The following is a 21,956-nucleotide window of genomic DNA, read 5'->3' on the forward strand; positions in this document are numbered from 1 at the left end:
GCAGTTTATTGGCATAAAAACAGACACATAGACCAGTGGAACAGAGTAGAGAGCCCAGATATGGACCCTCAACTCTATGGTCAAATAATCTTTGACAAAACAGGAAAAAATATACAGTGGAAACAAGACAGTCTCTTCAATAAATGGTGCTGGGAAAACTGGACAGCTATATGTAGAAGAATGAAACTCGACCACTCTCTTCCATTACACAAAGATAAACTCGAAATGGAAAGAAGACCTCAATGTGAGACAGGAATCCATCAGAATCCTAGAGGAGAACATCGGCAGTAACCTCTTCAACATCAGCCACAGCAACTTCTTTCAAGATATGTCTCCAAAGGCAAAGGAAACAAAAGCGAAAATGAACTTTTGGGACTTCATCAAGATCAAAAGCTTCTGCTCAGCAAAGGAAACAGTCAACAAAACAAAGAGGCAACCCACGGAATGGGAGAAGATATTTGCAAATGACAGTACAGACAAAAGGTTGATATCCAGGATCTATAAAGAACTCCTCAAACTCAACACACACAAAACAGATAATCATATCAAAAAATGGTCAGAAGATATGAACAGACACTTTTCCAATGAAGACATACAAATGGCTATCAGACACATGAAAAAATGTTCATCATCCCTAGCCATCAGGGAGATTCAAATTAAAACCACATTGAGAGGGGCGCCTGGGTGGCTCAGTGGGTTAAAGCCTCTGCCTTCGGCTCAGGTCATGATCCCGGGGTCCTGGGATCGAGCCCCACATCGGGCTCTCTGCTCCACAGGGAGCCTGCGTCCTCCTCTCTCTCTGCCTGCCTCTCTGCCTACTTGTGGTTTCTCTCTGTCAAATAAATAAAATATTAAAAAAAAAAACCCACATTGAGATACCACCTTACACCAGTTAGAATGGCCAAAATTAGCAAGACAGGAAACAACATGTGTTGGAGAGGATGTGGAGAAAGGGGAACCCTCTTACGCTGTTGGTGGGAATGCAAGTTGGTGCAGCCACTTTGGAGAACAGTGTGGAGATTCCTCAAGAAATTAAAAATAGAGCTTCCTTATGACCCTGCAATTGCACTACTGGGTATTTCCCCCAAAGATACAGATGTAGTGAAAAGAAGGGCCATCTGTAGCCCAGTGTTTATAGCAGCAATGGCCACGGTCGCCAAACTGTGGAAAGAACCAAGATGCCCTTCAACGGATGAATGGATAAGGAAGATGTGGTACATATACACTATGAAGTTTTATGCCTCTTTCAGAAAGGATGAATACCCAACTTTTGTAGCAACATGGACGGGACTGGAGGAGATTATGTTGAGTGAAATAAATCAAGCAGAGATAGTCAATTATCATATGGTTTCACTTATTTGTGGAGCATAACAAATAACATGGAGGACATGGGGAGATGGAGAGGAGAAGGGAGTTGAGAGAAATTGGAAGGGGACTATGGACTCTGAAAAACAACCTGAGGGTCTTGGGGCAGGGGGTGGGAGGTTGGGGGAACAAGGTGGTGGGTATTATGGAGGGCATGTATTGCATGGAGCACTGGGTGTGGTGCAAAAACAATGAATACTGTTACGCTGAAAAGAAATAAAAAAAAAAGTTAAAAAAAGGGGGCAATTTATAATGCAAGAAGGATAGAATTGCTAGAACAATGTCCTTCCGTAGGTAAGAGACAGTGGGGTCCAAGGCACATGAGAAGGGGGATAGCTAGGTGCTTGGCTGTTTTGGTTTTAGTAACTTTAAAACAAATTTTAAGTATTTTTGAAGTGTTTTTTTCCCTTTTATCCGTTACTATCAGGCTAGGATGGATGCATAACTAGTAACTTTGATAGAGCAATTTTAATTCCCAAATACTCTTTTTTAATAAACAGCTTGAATACATTTTGAACATAAATTGAAAGATTTTCAATACAAAACCTTTTTCTCCTAAACTAAGAACATTTCACTATTGGTTTATTGTGTTTGTTTTGAAATTAAGATCATTTTCTTTTTTTTTTCCTTCAAAGTGCTGTGCATGGATGCAAAGATCAATTTTGATTCTAATTCAGCTTATCGCCAGAAGAAAATCTTTGACTTACAAGACTGGACCCAGGAAGATGAAAGGGAGAAAGGTGCAGCTAAGGCAGATCTCAACTACATTGGCCTTGATGGAAATATAGGCTGTCTAGGTACCATGTGTTGTTATGTTAAAGGTGGGTTGGCTGAACTTAATTTATTTTCTTTGTGTTTGTTGTTTATACAAGTCATTTTCCCTCTTGACAGTAAATGGTGCTGGTTTGGCGATGGCCACAATGGATATAATAAAACTTCACGGAGGGACTCCAGCGAACTTTCTTGATGTTGGTGGTGGTGCCACAGTCCATCAAGTAACAGAAGCATTTAAACTTATCACTTCAGATAAAAAGGTAAGGGCAGGGCTTATGTTTTAGAATTTGAATGACAAGAAGTAACTTGATTAATTAGTAGATGTGGTCATTACAGTAGTAGAGCATTAAATTTCAGAAGACCTAACTAGAAGAGTTGCTGAAATCAATGCAATAAAAGTTGACTAGAAAAAAAGGTAGTTTCCTGCTGTAATTTAGAAAACAAGATGAAGATATATTATATGGTATTAGGTAGTACTCTGAATAGTAGTGATCTAGTATGGGAGCCATTCCTATGAAAAACTGCTGGAGATGGTAGTTGATCACAAAAGCCCAGAGATCTGGAAAATCTATAAAGCTACAAAGAAGAAAATTAAAATTACCTTTAATTCTATCCAGAGAATATTTTTGTTACTATTGACTTATCATTTTTTTTATTTTTTAATGCTTTTATATGTCACATACACACTCACACTCCCTTTCTCTGTTTCTGTTTGCATATATATATATATTTATATATATATTTAGAGAAACAGTTTATTAAGATATAATTCACATGCCATCTAGTTCACCCATTTGTAAATATATGTCAGAACATATAGTTTGAGTTTTCTGGCTAGCATATCTCTTCCCCCCTTATTTATTTATTTATTTATTTATTTTTATTAACATGTAATGTATTTGCCCCAGGGGTACAGGTCTGTGAATCGTCAGGCTTACACATTTCACAGCACTCACCATAGCACATACCCTCCCCGATGTCCATAACCCAGCCATCCTATCCCGAATCCCTCCCCATCCCCAGCAGCCCTTTGTTTTGTGAGATTAAGAGTCCCTTATGGTTTGTTTCCCTCCCAGTCTCATCTTGTTTCATTTTTTCCTTTCCTACCCCCCATAACCCCTTGCCCTGCCTCTCAGATTCCTCATATCAAAGAGATCATATGATAATTGTCTTTAACTGATTGACTTATTTCACTCAGCATAATACCCTCTATTTTCACCCATGTCATTGCAAATGCAAGATTTCATTTCTTTTGATGGCTGCATAGTATTTCATTGTGTGTGTGTGTGCGCGCGCGCGCACACACACGCACCGCATCATCTTTATCCATTCATCTGTTAATGGCCACCTAGGTTCTTTCTGTAATTTGGCTATTGTGGACATTGCTGCTATAAGCATTCAGGTTCACATGCCCCTTCAAATCACTGCCTTTGTATTTTTAGGGTGAATACCCACTGTGTGATTGCTGGGTCGTAGGGTAGCTCTATTTTCAACTTTCTGAGGAATCTCCATACTGTTTTCCAGAATGGCTGCACCAGCTTGCATTCCTACCAAAAATATAGGAGAGTTCCCCTTTCTCCGCATCCTTGCCAACATCTGTCGATTCCTGACTTGTTAATTTTAGCCATTCTGACTGGTGTGAGGTGGTATCTCATTGTGGTTTTGATTTGTATTTCCCTGATGCCGAGTAATGTGGAACACTTTTTCATATGTCTTTTGGCCATTTGGATGTCTTCTTTGCAGAAATGTCTGTTCCTGTCTTCTTTGGCTAGCATACCTTGAACCACTTTTTACATAAGGTGTTCTTCTAAAACACTCATTTTAATGTTTGTATTAATCTTTCATATATAGATAAGCCATAAATTAGAACTATGATTTTATAAGTGATTATCAGAATACAAGGGATGTGAAGCATAATGATCCAAAAGATACACAATATTATTAATCATTTTTTAAAGAGGTATATCTACTGTGTGGCCATTGTGAGTTTTATAAGACTTATGGAAAAATAAGATAGTGGCTTCTGTGGAACTAGTTTTACTGAATTCAGTACCGAGAATTCTTCATTGGAGGAGTATTTCTTTTCTTTCTTTCTTTTTTTTTTTTTAAAGATTTTATTTATTTATTTGACAGAGAGAGATCACAAGTAGGCAGAGAGGCAGGCAGAGAGAGGAGGAAGCAGGCTCCTTGCTGAGCAGAGAGCCCGATGTGGGGCTCGATCCCAGGACCCCGAGATCATGACCCGAGCCGAAGGCAGAGACTTTAACCCACTGAGCCACCCAGGTGCCCCAATGAGGAGTATTTCTTACTCACTGTTGCCTCTTCCTGTGGCTGGCATAGTGCTCAGTGCATACAGAGGTCATTAATAAGTATTTATTATTGATGCTGCTGACAATGTACCTTTTTACTTACGGTGTTAGACTCTAAAGTAATTAATTATTTTAATTGTCTTTAAAAAATCTTTTTTACCACTCTTTGAGCCTCTGGAACTATTTGCCATATTTTGTTTTACAAAAAGCACTGAACTGTAATGAGAAATAACAGTGCTTTATTTTCCTTGTTTAATAACTGTTCAAAAAATAAATCTTAAAAAAAAATCTTACTGGAACTGTATTTCTGTAGCTTCTTTTGGTAAACTCTAAAAGCAGAGCGTTATCTAATTATTTAACTGTTGAGTACTTACTACGGTGAACTAGAATTTTAATTATTCTTCTAAGCAGAGCTTTTAGGGTCTAGGTACAAGAATAGAGAAAAGCGTAAGAATTCCAGTGTTGTGGACTGACAAGAAGGGCATTGGAGTTGGAAACAGGCCAGGAACCCAGGGAGACAGTGTGGATAGCATTGAAATAGCTGGATACTTATTATGTCTCTTTGTGTTGGACACTGTACTTGGATTTGGAAATGCATGGTTACTTTGCTTAAGGCATTTATAGTCTGACTGGGGTGATAAACTGACTGTAGTGTTGTGGAAGAATAGAAGTCAGAGCTGGTAACTAGTAGGAGAATCAGGGAGACCTTCACTAAATGAATGATTCCTTGAGCTGTCTTGAGAAATTGAATGAGTTAGGCAAGAAGAAGAGAATATCCAAAGAATGTAGAGTCCAGGGATGCCTGAGTGGCTCAGTCTGTTAAGTGTCTGCCTTCGGCTCAGGTCATGGTCCAGCGTTCTGGGATCAAGACCCTCATCAGGCTCCTTGCTCAGCTGGGACCTTACTTCTCCCTCTACCTGCTGCTCCCCTTGCTTGTGCACTCTCCCTTATTTTCTCTCTGACAAATAAATCTTAAAAAAAAAAAAAAAAAGGTATATAGAATCCAAAAAAGACCACTGTGTTTATGGAATGGTAAGGTGCTTATGTGTAAGAATACAGCATTTTGAGAATGAATGATTAAAGTCAGCAAATTGAGACCGCATTGTAGAGATTTCTGTATCTGTATCTAGTTAAGAAGTTTGGATTTTAACTCCCTTATCCTAATCCATACACAGGGATATATATATATATATATATATATATAACAAAAAGGTAAGGGATATTATATATATATCTATATATAAATCTATATATATATATATATATATCTATATATATCTATATATATATATATATCTATATATATATATATATATAATCTATATATATCTATATATAAAATATCCCTTACCTTTTTGTTTGTTTATTTATTATTTTACCTTTTTTTTTTTTTTTTTTTTAAAGAAGGTAACTCTGGTAGTAGAGGATGAAATGGAGCGGAGGGAGGCACTGGCAAGAGAGAGAGTTCAGTTGTTATATACCTGCTTGTGCAAAACTATGAAGAGGTCCCTCTCAGAAGTAGTGTCAGTAAGAATAAAGCAAAGAAACCTAATTTAGAGGCATTTCTTTTTTTTTTTAAAGATTTTATTTATTTATTTGACAGAGAGAGAGAGAGAGATAACAAGTAGGCAGAGAGAAGCAGGCTCCCTGCTGAGCAGAGAGTCCAATGTGGGGCTCGATCCCAGGACCCTGAGATCATGACCCGAGCCGAAGGCAGTGGCTTAACCCCCTGAGCCACCCAGGTACCCTTTTAGAGGCATTTCTGAGACAGAATCATTAACTTCATTTTTTCATTTTTTTGTTGGGAAGCCATGGAGAAGGGTTGGTTAGGTTAACATTAAGGACTTCTGTCTGGGGAGAATCATTTGGTGGCAAGCATTTTGTGTAGTCAGAGGCGAAGTGGAGAAATAGGTATTTCTGACTGAGTTGAACTTGGCTTGTGGTGTCTCTAGCGGGTGATTATAATGATACTATGCAATATAATAATGATACCATACTTCTTATAATGGTTGGCTATATATTAAGAAAGTCCTCAGTACTTTGAGAAAAGTTGAAGTGTTAGGAAGTTGGTGAGAGGCTAAAACCAAGAATGGGAGCCCCTGCCACCCCTGGAGCTGAAGGACTGAATAGAGAAGGAAGACCCAATAAAATAGAGAAAGAGTCCAGGAGAGATCTCCTGGAGATCAGGAGAGAGCAATGACATCTAAGGCCAAGGTGGAGAGTTTTGAGAAGTGAGGGGTAGGTAGCAGTGTCCCATCTATAGGAATGATCAGGTAGAGTAAGGACTGAATTAATGATTGGGAACCCTAGCAAGAACAATAGGGAAGAAGGGCCAGAGACCAGGTTGTAATAGGTTAACTCTGATTGGGAATTGAGGGAGTAGAGACTTCTAGCAGAGATTACCCTTTTCAGGGTATTTTTTTCTTTCTTTCTTTTATTCTTTTTCTTTCTTTTTCTCTTTCTTCTTTTCTTTTTCTTTTTTTTTTTTTAAGATTAGAGAGAGAGGACAAGCAAGCATGAGTTGAGTTGGGGGAGGGGGAAAAGCAGACCCCCTGCCGAGTGTGGAGCCCACCCTATAGGGCTCTATTCCAGGACCCTGAGATCATGAGCTAAGCCAAAGTCAGAGGCTTTACTGACTGAGCCATTGAGGCAACCCTCGGGGGTACAGAAGGACATAGTGTTAGCAGTTGAATGGAGGTGGGGTTGAGGAGAACTTTAGTGTTTAGTGTATACTTCTTTCTTATTTGTTTAGAAGACCAAGAATATGAGCTGTTTCTAGCTAAGGAGAGAAGAGATTTGAGGATGAAGAAGAAAGTGAGTTTAGCTAATGGAATAAAGACCTGGAGGAGATACAACACACTAATGAGATATGAAATTACCTTTAGAGAGGGGCTTAACTCCTTCCTCAAGGTGTCACTGGAGAAAGGAAGATCACATCTAACAATTAGCTTGAAGGTGGGATAGGAGGCTTATGAAGAAAGTGAGAGGTATGAGGCAGACCACTAAAGAAAGGATCGTTAATGAAGAGTCATTATTGTACTGCTCTTTAGGTTATGCTGATGTTTCGGGTTGTTGTTTTAACTTTTTAGGTTTTCCTTGAAGTTGCAATGAGTAAACTGATTGACTAGAATCATCCAAGAGTGCATTATTTGAAGGGATGGCAGAGGCAGACTGGTCTTGAGAGGAATAGGTATGGGGAAGGTTAGCCTGCAGGTGACAGTGTCACTGGATCACTGAGTCACAGGATCCAGGCTCTGTAGTGTAGAAAACCAGAGCTGCTGAGAGTCTGGGAGATTAGATCAAGGTTGAGAGACTAAACGCTTTTAAGAGAAAAAGACTGGGTTTGATGGAGCTGGAGGTGAGAGGCAAAAGGAGAGGTTGAGCAGAGAGTGGGATTTATACACTCAGTATTCTAGAAACATTCATTCTGGTCAAGTCAAGGATTTAGCCTTGGTGATCATTAGTTGAACCGGAGATAAAAGTGACATGGTAGAGACATTTTAAGGCACGAGTGTTAGGTGATGCCTGTGATATGTATCAAAGCTATCCAGAATGAGGTGGGAGGGAGGAGAGGAGGGTGTGTCCAAGGTCACTGTGAATTCTAGTCTATTTCTTCATTTCTTCAAGGTCTAGAAATAATACTGGTAAAGATAAGGAATGCATAGTATAGTTAGTGTGTTTCAATCTTTTTAATGTCCTGTCGTTCACAGAAAATGGTATTTCAGTGGGCTATAGAAGATAGATGGAGAAGGTTGCTTGTAGACAGAGGCTATTGACCCAGAGGCACAGAGGTGCTAGCTGTCCCAGAATCTTCCTAGCTGCCCTGTGGGTAAAGGGGAACAGTATCTTGGTATGTCTGTAACCCATTTGTATTTCGCTAGTTGGAAGCTCTGGTGTAGGTAAATGAACTAAGACTCTTTTTTTAAAAATAGAAAAAGATTTCTTGGGGGGAAATGATAGAAGAACAGTGATTCAGACTATCAGTGATGATGTAAGAATGCTGATCCAAACAGGCCTTGAGATTTGGATGTGAAGTGTAGCTAGGAGTGGGTATTCAGGAGAAACTGAGTGATTTTGAGGTTCTGCTGTGTGTGAGAATTTGGTTGAGTTGGTGGGGATAAATGAAGAAGGAATGCTAGGTGGTGAATATTAAATTGGAGATCTTTTTTTTTTTTTTAAGATTTTTATTCATTTATTTGAAAGACAGAAATTACAAGTAGGCAGAGAGAGAGAGGAGGAAGCAGGCTCCCTGCTGAGCAGAGAGCCCGATGCGGGGCTCGATCCCAGGACCCTGGGATCATGACCTGAGCCGAAGGCAGAGGATTTAACCCACTGAGCCACCCAGGCGCCCCTAAATTGGAGATCTTGCATGTAATGTTATCTTATATCATGATCTGGGGCAGTCGTGTTGGTGAATGGCTGTTTAATAGAAAACAAGTAAATGGGATCAGGGAGTCTTGTTCATATGGGCTAGGAGAGAAGATGCTGTATAAGCCAGGTATTGAAATCACCCATGTTGGGGAGAGTAAGTTCTGGTACATGGTGGACTGCATAAACTTCAGTGGTGGGAGCTGCAGAGAATGTGATGGTCTGGTTGAAAAATATTACCATGAAATTAATTGGTATCGTAAGGCACAGACACTAGTATTTTCTTGAGAAGGAAGGACCCATACTCCTTTTAAATTTTAATCTACAAAAACCATTTTATTCACAGGTACTGGCTATTCTGGTCAACATTTTTGGAGGAATCATGCGGTGTGATGTTATTGCACAGGGTATAGTTATGGCAGTAAAGGATTTAGAAATTAAAATACCTATTGTGGTACGGTTACAAGGTGAGTGTAAAAGATACCTTGTGGTTGTTCCATGAACTTTTGATTGTGTAAAAGTTCCTAATTCCAAGGAGTTCAATTCATTTAAAATAGAGTTTTCAAATAGCTTTATCTTTTAAATGAAATGTTAATATATAATAGGAAATTTTTTTTAAAATTTTTAAAGATTTATTTATTTATTTATTTGACAGAGATCACAAGTAGGCAAAGAGGCAGGCAGAGAGAGAGGAGGAGGCAGGCCCTCTGCTGAGCAAAGAGCCTGATGCGGGGCTCGATCCCAGGACCCTGGGATCATGACCTGAGCCGAAGGCAGAGGCTTAACCCACTGAGCCACCCAGGCTTCCCTGTAATAGGAAATTTTTAAGATGTGGGTTTAGAAAATATTTCTCATATTGGGGGAAAATTGCTTATAGTTTTGGTTGGTATAATTTAGTATGTTATTTATTTGTTGTGCTTTGTTTTAAATTCTGACTTGCCTAAGTTACCATGGACATGGTAAGGCAAGATATTTCCTGAGGTAGCTCCAGAATTTTACAGTATTTTCTTTGGTTTTAGAAGCATTTATTTTAGATGATGAAAGTACTCCTATGTTGAAATTTCATATTGTGACCTGCATTTTAAATGAGTTTAAGCATGTATTTAAAACATCTTTATATTTGTATAAATCATTTCCAGGTACAAGAGTTGATGATGCTAAGGCACTGATAGCAGACAGTGGACTTAAAATTCTTGCTTGTGACGACTTGGATGAAGCTGCTAAAATGGTAAACATGCTACGTTACATTATCTAAGGGTAAATTTGCAAAGTGTATAAGATGGAATGATAGGTATAATCAGTTCAGTGCTCCTAATATTTAGCAGAAACACTCATTATTGGCAATATTAGCTGGCTTATTTTAGAGTCTAAGTTAGTTTCATTTATTTATTTTTATTTTTATTTTTTTAAAAGATTTTATTTATTTGAGAGAGAGAGAGAGCATGAGGTGGGGGGCAGCAGAGGGACAAGCAGACTCCCTGCTGAGCCAGGAGCCCAGTGTGGGGCTCAATTCCATGACCCTGAGATCAGGACCTGAACCAAAGTCAGGCACTTAACCTACTGAACCACCCAGGCGCCCCCTCATTTATTTTTAAAGGAATTTTTGTTTTATATAAATATTACATGGTTCCAAAGTTGAAACTAAACCAAGGTATATTCAGAGAATCTAGCTTTTATACTTTTATACTTTTTATACTTTTATAATATATCCTGTTTCCTCCTTCCCCACACATAACCAGTTTTTTAAAGAGGTTTTTAGTTCATCCTTTTACTTTTCAAAAATAATACGCAAGTAATATGTGTGTGTATACACACATATATATCTGTATCTCCACTTTCTCACATTGTATGATGATAACATATTTTATGTCATTTCTTTTATTTAGTAGTCTGTTTTGAAACACACTCCATAGTAGGCATAAAGATGTTTTTAAATGAGAAATTTTGATTCTTTCCAACTGTTGTTTATGGTCATTTCATGGAATCCTCTGGGCTGTCTGGTTTAATCAGCAGTAGGCTTTTGAGATTTGCTGAGTTAATGTGATATCATTTCATAAAAATAGTAAAGGTCTCGTGTCATTCTTTGGGACATACTTTGGGAAAGTACACACTAGTAAATAAAAATCAGCTGCACTTTAGTGACAGATTTATACTTAATCATGACTTTATTTTTTAATTTAATTTAATTTTATTTTTTGAAAAGATTTTATTTATTTATTTGACAGAGAGAGAGATCACAACTAGGCAGAGAGGCAGGCAGAGAGAGAGAGGGGAGGAAGCAGGCTCCCTGCGGAGCAGAGAGCCCGACGCGGGGCTCGATCCCAGGACCCTAGGACCGTGACCTGAGAGCCGAAGGCAGAGGCTTTAACCCACTGAGCCACCCAGGCGCCCCTATTTTATTTTTTTTTTAAAGATTTTGTTTATTTGACAGGGAGAGAGAGGGGGAGAATGGGGCGGGGGGCGGTGGTGGGGAGCAGCAGAGGGAGAAGGAAAGCTGTCTCCTGAGCAGAGAGCCGGATGCGGGACTCTTATCCCAGGATCCTGGGATCATGACCTGAGCCAAAGGCAGACACTTAACTGACTGAACCACCCAGGTGCCCCTCAATCCTGAGTTTAAAGATTAAGATTTTGAATAAGGGAATGGTAGAGCAAAAGTGTTTCAGAAAGTTTTGTGGACATGGGAAAAAAGGAGAAGAATCAATCAAATCTTGATCAAGTAGACCATGAAAGACAAAAGTGAACAGTTGATTAAATTGTAACTGCAGTGCTTTTCTACTGACTATGAGATTATGGAAGTATGACAATATTAATAATTGTGATGGTGGTAGCAACTGCTGCCACTTATTGTGCTTGCAATGCTAAAGTTTTTCTTCAGGTATTATCGCATTATATTTGATTATACAATTTCTATTTTTATAGATATGGAAACAGGCCAAATAAATTAACTTATTCATCAGGGTCACATGTCATAAACATTAGAATGGAATTTGGACCCAGGGGGCCTAACTTTGAAACCTTTTCTTACCTACTCACCTGGGGAGGACAGAAGCTGAATTTGTGTTTTGTTTTAGACATGTTTAATTTTAATCTTTTGTATGGTACCAGCTGGCTATCCTCACACAGATTATAGACACAATATTGGAATTCAGCTTGGCAAAATATGAAATACTAACTTCTAAACTCAAGCTCCTATTCTGATATTGCAAGTTAGGATTATATACATATTATTAAACAGACTTTTGATTAGATGTGCTTTTCACTGTATGGTGTCCAATTAAGACAATCACTGTTTCTGTCTTTAAAATAGATAAAATTTAGGTAATAAAAAAGAGTAGAGATATATATATACGCGCGCGCACACACACACACACACACACATACATACAGAAGGTATTGAGCTGAGGTGTGAGTTATGAAGAGCCTCAGATTAGACTATCCTTCAAGAGTGGCAAATGCTTGTAAGAGTGTGAAGTGATTTATAAAATGTCAGAATAACACAGATGTTTTAAGTGAGAAAGATTGAATGTGCATTAATTTCACATTTACTGGTAGTTCTGATTTTATGGTTTCGTGGAAATAGGAAACAAAGATGCTTTGTTTTTTCCTTCCAGGTTGTAAAGCTCTCTGAAATAGTGACCTTAGCCAAGCAAGCCCAGGTGGATGTGAAATTTCAGTTGCCAATCTGATTGGAGAACCCAGTGGATGGCTTAAGGTGTTAAATGTGCGATAATCGTTAAAAATACTGTGTTCTGTATTATTATTGTTCCTTTTCTCTTTAGTGTGCGGAGATTGTAATTGCCAGCTAGGCACAAAAACTTTTAAAAGCATTTGGTCTGCATTTAATTCTACTGTTCAGAGTGGGCTGTTTGTATAAAGAATGTATAATGCAGTGATCTAGTTTCTTTTGTTGCAGCTTTCTTTTTCACTTCTATAGAATGTCACTCGCAATATGCCAGTTTATTGTTAGATTCAACATTCTTCATTGATGAGAGTCCTATGAATAAAATAAATATGAAGATAAAGCTTTATTCTTTAGTGTTAGAAATATATTATATCTGATAACTAGTCTCATTAGCAGAGCAATGTGTTAAAACAATGTTTTATATTAGAAGTGTTTATCTTCAACAACCAAATACGTATCTAAATATATCAATTACTATTTATAAAAAGAGCTTTCAAACACTCCCCAAAATATTCTTTTAAGTATGTCAGTGAAATAACTTGTTATTTGAACATTGTTTTTAAGCATTATAAAACACTGATTACTGTAAGTCTTCATGATCCTGTGGTATTGATAAGAACGGGTAGGTTTGTCAAATAAAGGTATATTCAGTAAGAACTTGGCAGACAAAATTAACAATGTCAATTTAAGTTAATAAAAATCTCCCAATGTGACTTGGATTAATGTTTTTTTCTTTTCATTTCTTTTCTAAGTAAACACAGTAGAAGGTGATGTGTTCATGATTACACTATCTTCAAGAACTGATTTGTAGATCATGTACTGGGGTATGACATTACGTATTATGGAGTTACCTACAAATAATTCCCTTGAATTTTGTTGTTTATTTCTGTACCTTCTGGTACCTTCTTTAAAACAGTCATGTTTTCTTTTGTGTCGCTCTGTGTGTGTATATGTATGTGTGTATTAATCTTGTGTTCACTACTCAGAACAGTTGATACTTAACTATTAACATTGTTAATACCATGGAAGGAAATACCAACCAAGTGGTAGGCTCTGTAACCGTACTGATAAATATGAGAGCTTGTTACCTATTTTGATGTTAACATGTGATCAGATATATATACTATGATAGGTTGCACAGCATAGTGATTATGAGTGCAGAATTTGAAAGTGGTTTCTGTAGTTGAACCTTGGCTCTACTACTTACTGTCTATATGAGTTTGGACAAGTTTCTAAATTTCAGTGTATCTGTTTCCTTAGCTCCTTTCTGATCTTGACTAGAATTATTGGGTAAGGAGAGGGAGATAGAGGACAACCAGGGATGGAGTTGGTTGGGGGAAAGGAAGAGACATTCTGTAAAGAGAATATATAAAATATATATTTAAACCAACTATACATATATCATTATCAGTCTGCCCTTCCTGCTCATGTATTAAAATACTAAATTAGAGCCATTAAACTATTGAAAATTATGATAAAGTTATAATTAAAAGTCCAAGCCTTTGGCTTTTCATTTAAAAAAAATTTCCAAAAATTACCAGCCAATGACAAACTCAAAAGATTGGCATTTTGTATTAGTCTAGTCAGGAATTTAAAACAATACTTGGTATTATAGGGAGGATATAATACAGGCTATCAGTAATACTAGTGTTTCAGTTACCTATTCTTGCATAATAGATTACCCTTAAACTAGGTGATTTTCAAACATTTATTTTCTTACAGTTACTATGTCAGGGTCAGAAGTTTGGAAGCAGTTTATATAGGTGCTGGTTTTGGTGCCACAGTCATTTAAAGGCTTGACTAGGGCCAGAGGACCTACTTCCAAGATGGCTCTCTCACATGGCTGTTGTCCAAAGGCCTCAGTTTCTGCCCATGTGGGCCTGTCAACAGGGCTGCTTGAAAATTCTTGTGACATGTCAGTTGGCTTCCCCCAGAGCCAGGGATCCAAGGGAATGAGGAAGGAGTGACATTGCCTTTTGTGTTCTCATTTCGTTGTCACTTCTGTCATGTTCTTTGTTAGACATGACTCACTGAGTCCAGGCTTATTTATTTTTATTAACATATAATGTATTATTTGCCCCAGTGGTACAGGTCTGAATCATCAGGCATACACATTTCACAGCACTCACCATAGCACATACCCTCCCCAATGTCCATAACCCAGCCACCCTATTCCTCCACCCCCCCAGCAATCCTTAGTCTGTTTTGTGAGATTAAGAGTCTCCCTCCCAATCCCATCTTGTTTCATTTTTTTCCTTCCCTACCCCCCACAACTCCCTGCCCTGCCTCTCAAATTCCTCATATCAGAGAGATCATATGATAATTTGTCCTCTGATTGACTTATTTCACTTAGCATCATAGTCTCTAGTTCCATCCACGTCATTGCAAATGGCAAGATTTTCAGTTTTTTTGATGGCTGCATAGTATTCCATTGAATATATATACCACAACCTCTTTATTTACTCATATTTTGATGGACATCTGGGCTCTCTCCATTGTTTGGTTATTGTGGACATTGTTGGTTCCATTCTTGAAGGGAGAAGTATTAGTTTGTTGACATTTTAGAACATATTTTAAAACATCCAAACAGGGGCGCCTGGGTGGCTCAGTGGTTTAGGCCACTGCCTTCGGCTCAGGTCATGATCTCAGGGTCCTGGGATCGAGTCCCGCATCGGGCTCTCTGCTCGGCAGGGAGCCTGCTTCCCTCTCACTCTCTCTGCTTGCCTCTCTGCCTACTTGTGATCTCTCTCTGTCAAATAAATAAATAAAATCTTTAAAAAAAAAAAAGAAAAGGAGAAAAAAAAAATAAAACATCCAAACATCATGTTGGAAGCAAAAAGAACAAACTGGATGCTGAGTTAACTCAGATTAGTAACTGCTAAGACTGAGGTAGTAGGGAGGAAGATGGGAAGACTTCAAATGCTTGCAGTCCAGAGAGAGGACTGGAGGAGGGAGGGCTGTGGTGACCCAGAGGGACTTGAGATAATTAAGCTACAGTGTCCTCGGGTGCCAGGGTTTTGCCCCCTGTCTGAATGTTCTCAGCATTGAAGCAATGGTGGTCTTTGTTCTCTTTTTCAAAAATCTAAGGAGGAGAGTGCCTTGGCTTCTTCAGTGGTGGGCCCAGGAAAACTACAAGAACATTTATCAGGGAAGGTAAGGAAAGAATGTTTCAAGGTTAAAGTGATCAATGGTGTCAATTATAGCTAAGAAGTCAAGAAACATAAGGACCAAAAAGTATTTGGTGGAACTGAAACAGGGCATAACAACTTGGTAAGCGTGATGGTGTAGCTGTGGGCAGGAAGTAGAACTTCTGTGAATGGAGAATGGAAACAATGGCCTGGTAGCCACTTACACACCCTCCTACTGCAGCCCACAAACATGCTTTCACCCCTGAATATTCTTTTTATGGGCTTGATACTTCTGTCCCTACAGCCCTGCCTGCTTCCTGTGGGGAAAACAAAAAACAAAAAACAACCCCCCCCTCAAAAAAACCCTATTTACTTAACATCTGAATTCTCTCTGTTATAGTTGAGTAAATCCATATGAACAACTCCACTTTCTGCATAAAATATGACCAATTTTGACTATGATTAACAGCTTGCGGAACCCAGGACACCAAGCCTGATAGAATCATACCTTACACCAGATGGGATTTTAGAAAACCACATGTTAAGGGGAAAAACATGTAAAAACAAAGGGAGGGAGTGAAAAAATAAAAAGAAAAAATAATGAAGAAAAGAAAGAAGGAAGGAAAGCATGAATGAAGGCAGGCAGGCAGATTGTACAACCCCAGTAACCCCAGCAGGACATTGAAGCATTCAGTATTTTTTTTTTTTTTTTTTTTTTTTATTTATCTGACAGAGAGAAATCACAACTAGGCAGAGAAGCAGGCAGAGAGAGAGGAGGAAGCAGGCTCCCTGCGGAGCAGAGAGCCCAATGTGGGGCTCGATCCCAGGACCCTGGGATCATGACCTGAGCTGAAGTCAGAGGCTTTAACCCACTGAGCCACCCAGGCGCCCCTGAAGCATTCAGTATTTTTAAAATATTTTGGTGAGTTGTTTCTGTCTGGCAAATAATTCTATTTAAAGAAATTTTAAGATAATGGGCATAAATATTAGCAGGTATGCTACAATTACAGTCATGTTCTTTTGTCCTGTTGAAATGTAAGGAGGTGAGATAGGACCTGTGGAAAAATCAGTTTTCAGATTTGTGTGATTTATTGTGTGGTGGTAAAAAATCGAAATAAGATTTAGAGGTTTGCACTATAAAACGAGGAAAGGCAAAAGGTTGGTAAATCAGTTTTTGTCTAAAGTGTGATTTAAAATGAAGAGGTGAAAGTGAAAGGATAAAATAATAATTTTTTAAAAGTTGGTGTCCAAAGTGACAGCCAGAGAGAGGACTGGAGGAGGGCGGGCTGTGGTGACCCAGAGGGACTTGAGATAATTAAGCTACAGTGTCCTCGGGTGCCAGGGTTTTGCCCCCTGTCTGAATGTTCTCAGCATTGAAGCAATGGTGGTCTTTGTTCTCTTTTTCAAAAATCTAGCTCTGTCAGCTGCTTTTTCCACTTTGAGGAAATTCGAGCATCTTTGTTATTCATGACTGGCCTCACAAGGAGATTAGACTGTGAACAACTTTTATTTCTTCACAAGTAACCAGCTTCTATTTTTCATTTCTTCCAATCTTGTGTGCACATTATTGTTTTCCTGTATGTTGCCTCCTCTTCACAGTTAGTGGGGTGGGAGCCCCACCCTGTGTGCCACCCCGGCTTGACTTCCTTCTCGGGATACTCTCACTGGCTGTGCAGTCAGCAGCCAACTTCATCTGTAGGCAGCCATCCTGGGACATGAAACTGGATGGGCTGACCCTACCAGGATCCATTTTGTTACTTCCCAGAGGAGTTTGGTTTGCCCTCCACATCACCTCTGTCATTTCCATCATTACTGTTTTCATGCCTTTGGCTTTAGCCTTTAGGTTCCCTACATGAACAAGCAGATATGTGAGCACTCTTGGACTTCGCCTCACTCTGTTCCTGTTAGGCGGGATAGTGGCCCCTTCACAGATATCCACACCTACTCCCTGGAAACAATGCGTATGTCACATTACATGTCAAAAAGACTTTGCAGATGTGACAAGGCTATGGAGACCTTAAAATAGGGAGATTATTCTGAATTATCCCCATAGGCCTGTTTTGATCTGTTTGGGCTTCTATAACAAAATACTGTAGACTGGGTGGCTTATAAGCAACAGAAATTTATTTCACACAGTTCTAGAGGCTGGGAAGTCTTAAGATCTCAAGGCACTGGCAGATGCAGTGTCTGCTGAGAGCCTGCTTCCTGGTTTACTGGCGCTGTGTCCTCACCTGGTAGAAGAGCTAGGGAGCTCCCTGGGGTTTCTTATAAGAGCACTCATCCCATTCGTGAGGGCTCCACCCTCTAGATCTGAGCATCTCCCAAAGGCACCACTTCCTACTATTATCCACATTGGGCATCGGGTTTCAGTGTATGAATTTTGGAAGGACACTTTCGAAGGACAAATAGTGTTATAGCAAGGCCCAGTCTAATCACATGAATCCTTAAAAGCAGAGAACATTCTCCAAGTGGAGGCGAGAGACAGGTGGCCAGAGGGGAAGCTGAGAGATTACAACATGAGAATTCGATATGCTATTGCTGCTTCTGAGATGCAGCAATCTCTCTCAGGTGGAAGAACCACAGAGAGGCCTTTAACTGAGGGCAGCCCTCAGCGGACAGGCAGCGAGGAAATGGAGATCTCAGTCCTACAACCAAAAGGAACTGGGTGTTGCTAACAATTGCATGCATTTGGATTGGCTTCTTTCCAGAGCCTCCTTATGACAGCAAAGCTGGCTGATGCCTTGATTTTGGTTTCATGAGACTCTGAGCAGAGAATCCAGACAGGCCTATCTGGACTTCTGATCCACAGAACTGTGAGATAATGAATTTGTATTGTTCTAGGCTGCTGAGTTGGTGGTAATTTGTTGTGGCGGCAATAGGAAACTTGATGTACTAATATATCCATACTACTGTTTATTAGTTACGAAAGCCAACTTATCTCAAACTCAAGTGAAGGGCCATTTTGCAAAAATTAGAAATTTAAAATTTTGTAATCTGTCATGGACTAATCCTTTTATAAAATACAACCAAAATAATGACAAGAAATAACTTTTTTTTAAAAAAAGCATACGAAATAGGAGCTCCAATTCTTTTGTTTTTATTCAACAGCATAAATTTTCCAATTGCTATAAAAGTTCCTAAATGCTTACTCTTAAATATCTGCTTATCTCTTGCAGATTTGTGAACTATTTGTGGGTCGGATCAGCATCAGTCCACAGGTCACATTTTGAGTAGGACTGAGTAAAGCTCCATCACATCCAGTTGTGAAAATGTGAATACAAAAATTGGAAGTAGGATATAAACAAACATCCAGTGTTGGGAGGCTCAACATTGAATAGTTTCTAGTCAATATGATAGTACTCACAGCTTTGTAAATTTGTGAACCAGTTGCCATCAGTCAACAAAGCCACAGACCGCTGTGTGTTCTGGAGTCCAGTCAGTGCTAATACACAAAATCAGTTGAGCAAATTGGGGTATTCAGGGAGAGGGCCAGGCATGGCCTGAGCTTCATGTCTGGTTTATATGTTGCTGATTTACACACTGACATCATCATTGTCTTTGGTAGGAGTTGACTGATCACTAGTTGAGACCTTGCAGTCCTGCTGTTCAGGATGACAGTTCCAGGGTGACGAGATGGCACATTTCATAATAAGGGAACTCTAGACAAACCTTGAATGGCTCAGGATTATTCCTATGGTGAGTTCTAAAAGCAGAAAAGCATCTTTTTCTTCTGTTTCTGATATATGTGTTTGATGAAACTAGCCTTTGGAAAAAGAGGCCTTTGTTTCGATGAAAATGATACATATTCACTGTAAAAACAAATAAAAACCTCATTGATACAGGAAGTACCAAGACAAATAAGATTAATTTGCAGCCCCACAACCCAGAGATAACAACTGTTAACAGTTTGGTAATATTCTCCCAGTCTTTATGCATGAGCATATGTGCACAGATACATGAATATCCCTTTACGTAAATGTGGTCGAACTCTAGATACTGTGCTATTCTTCAGTAAACACTTAGGCATCCTTCTATTGTGGCCAGTACAGGTCTACATCATTTTTAATGACTGCACACACAAGAGGATGTATGCATCATTGTTTTACATACCCAGTCTTACATTATTGACAGTTGTTGGCTACATTTTTAACATTCTAAACAAAAGAGGTGAATGCCCTGGTGCATAAATTGTCCTTTGGATAAACACCTTGAAGTGGATTAGCTGTGTCAAAGCATAATTATACTTAACATTTTCATGGCAGTCGCTGAGCAGCTGCTTTGCAGCAAGTCTGTCCTGGTTCGTCTGCCACTCACAGTGTCTGACAGTTTTCCATGCCTTTGACAACAGTGTATTGCTAATTGCAGTGGGCCAAAGACATGTCTTCCCTGTTTAACGCTGATGAGTTTCATCTGTTTGCTATTCATTTGTGCAGGAGCACATGTGTGTAACTTCCATTTCCGTGTTGACTATTTTTCTATTGACTTCATTCTAATTGATACGAACTTTTTGCATATTTGAGATTAGCTATTTGTCTATTATACATTACATATTTTATCTCACATGATTTCTAAAAATCATGGTAAGAACATTTAACATGAGATCTAGCCTCTTAACAAAATTGGAATTACAGTATTGTTTACTATAAGCATGGTGTTGTACAGCAGATGTCCAGAACTTACCCATCTTGCATAACTGACACTTTATACCCATTGAATAGCAAGTCTTTATTTTCCCCTCCCCCAGCCCCTAGCAACCACCATTCTAATCTGTTTCTAGGACATTGACTATTTTTTAAAAAATATTTTGTTTATTTATTTGACAGAGAGAGAGAGAGAGGAAGCACAAGCAGGGGAGTGCAGGCAGAGGAAGAGGGAGCCTTAGGTTTTCCACTGAGCAGGGAGCCCAACACAGGGCTGGATCCCAGGACCCTGGGATCACGACCTGAGCCAACGGCAGACACTTAACCAACTGAGCCACTCAGGCAACCCAGCTTTGACTGTTTTAGATGTCTCATATAAGTGGAATCACACAGTATTTATCCTTTCCAAATGTAATTTTTAATATAATCAAGTGTACTGATATTTATAGTTTCTGGTTTTCATGATATAATTTGAAAGGCTTAATTTTGGTGTTAGTTCAAGCTTGAGTTATGAATGCAGAGCATGTGATTACTGGTTGACCTCTGACCTAGAGCCAGGCAATCAGAAGCTCCTCACCTGCTCCCCATCCTTGAAATGCACCTTCCGCCTGCTGGCCCTTCCCACAGCCAGAGCCATTTTCAAGGACGCCGCCTTGAAAGCGCCGTGTGTAGTCCAGACTATCTGGACTACTACTGGGACCGAACCCAGTGCAGGCCTCTAGGTCAACTTGGAAGATCCTGGCAGGCGGGTGAGGACATCTGCTTGTCTCTCAGCTGCCCAGGAGGAGCCTCGGAAGTAAGTTCTCTTGCTTATTGAGAGTCTGGAGTGGCCTGCCCCTTTCTTCAGGCTCTCCTTGTCCCTCTGTGTTTGGAAGTGAGTTTGCGAACTAACATTTACTCTGGGAGGGATACTGAAGAGTATAGCCAAAGGAGCATTTTAAACAAATTGGTCATGGCTTTCTTATAAAGTGTGATTCAACTGACAAGGACCATTTTTTCAGCTTGTGAGAGCCTTTTCATTATGAATCAACCTTTTAAAAACCGTAGACTTAACTTGCCCGGGCTGTCGGTTCTCATGTGTTTTGTATCCTAGGTCAGTGTGAAGTCAGCGTGAAACATTCTGCCTGTGCAGACCGTTGAACAGATAGGGCGCTGTATGTGACTCCTCTCCGGGCAGACCCAGCATTCCTGACCTCTGGTGCCTGTTACGGCACCTTTCCTTGGGGTTCCCCCTGTGGTTAAATTCTCCCCTTGAGGCCTGTTCTGGTGTACTTGACTGCACACTGAGATCAGTTGTTTGGCTGAGTATTAATGCTACCACAGACACATGTTATTTTTATGGTACAGCATTTGGCCTAGTGCCCATCTTATAGAAATATCATTGTTGATGACACAGTGTAGTGAGAAGATTTCAAAATTGACTTCCCGTTAAATGGTGCCAGGTGATTTAACTTCTAGCCATGTCCCTCAGCCTGCCTACTCGGGCAGAGTTTAGCAAGCCAGTCCTTTAGGGGACCTGTAAAAGAAATGCCGTTTGAAGGAAGTCCATTATTGTGAAATTTCCTCATTGAAAGAAAGGTTGACTGAAATCCAAGTTATTTCTGAGATGAGCAAGTTCAACTAAAAAAAAAAATTAAAAGGATCCATTGTTCTTCAAGTCAACATAACTAAAAATTCAGTATCATAATGA

At 39.4% G+C, this 21,956-nt stretch overlaps 1 protein-coding gene across 1 annotated transcript in view; it reads left to right on the forward strand.

Moving 5' to 3' along the window:
* Positions 1-13,217, forward strand: part of SUCLA2 (succinate-CoA ligase ADP-forming subunit beta) — a 49,346-nt gene extending 36,129 nt beyond the window's left edge. The window contains exons 7-11 of the mRNA XM_045978424.1: positions 2,001-2,162; positions 2,257-2,399; positions 9,163-9,283; positions 9,956-10,044; positions 12,428-13,217. Of these exons, the coding sequence (XP_045834380.1) occupies positions 2,001-2,162; positions 2,257-2,399; positions 9,163-9,283; positions 9,956-10,044; positions 12,428-12,502 (590 nt within the window). The 3' untranslated portion in view covers positions 12,503-13,217. The remainder of the gene's footprint in view (positions 1-2,000; positions 2,163-2,256; positions 2,400-9,162; positions 9,284-9,955; positions 10,045-12,427) is intronic.
* Positions 13,218-21,956: the final 8,739 nt, after the last annotated feature.

Source organism: Meles meles, chromosome 14 (assembly GCF_922984935.1).
Source record: "Meles meles chromosome 14, mMelMel3.1 paternal haplotype, whole genome shotgun sequence".
In the NCBI taxonomy this organism is placed as follows: Eukaryota; Metazoa; Chordata; class Mammalia; order Carnivora; family Mustelidae; genus Meles; species Meles meles.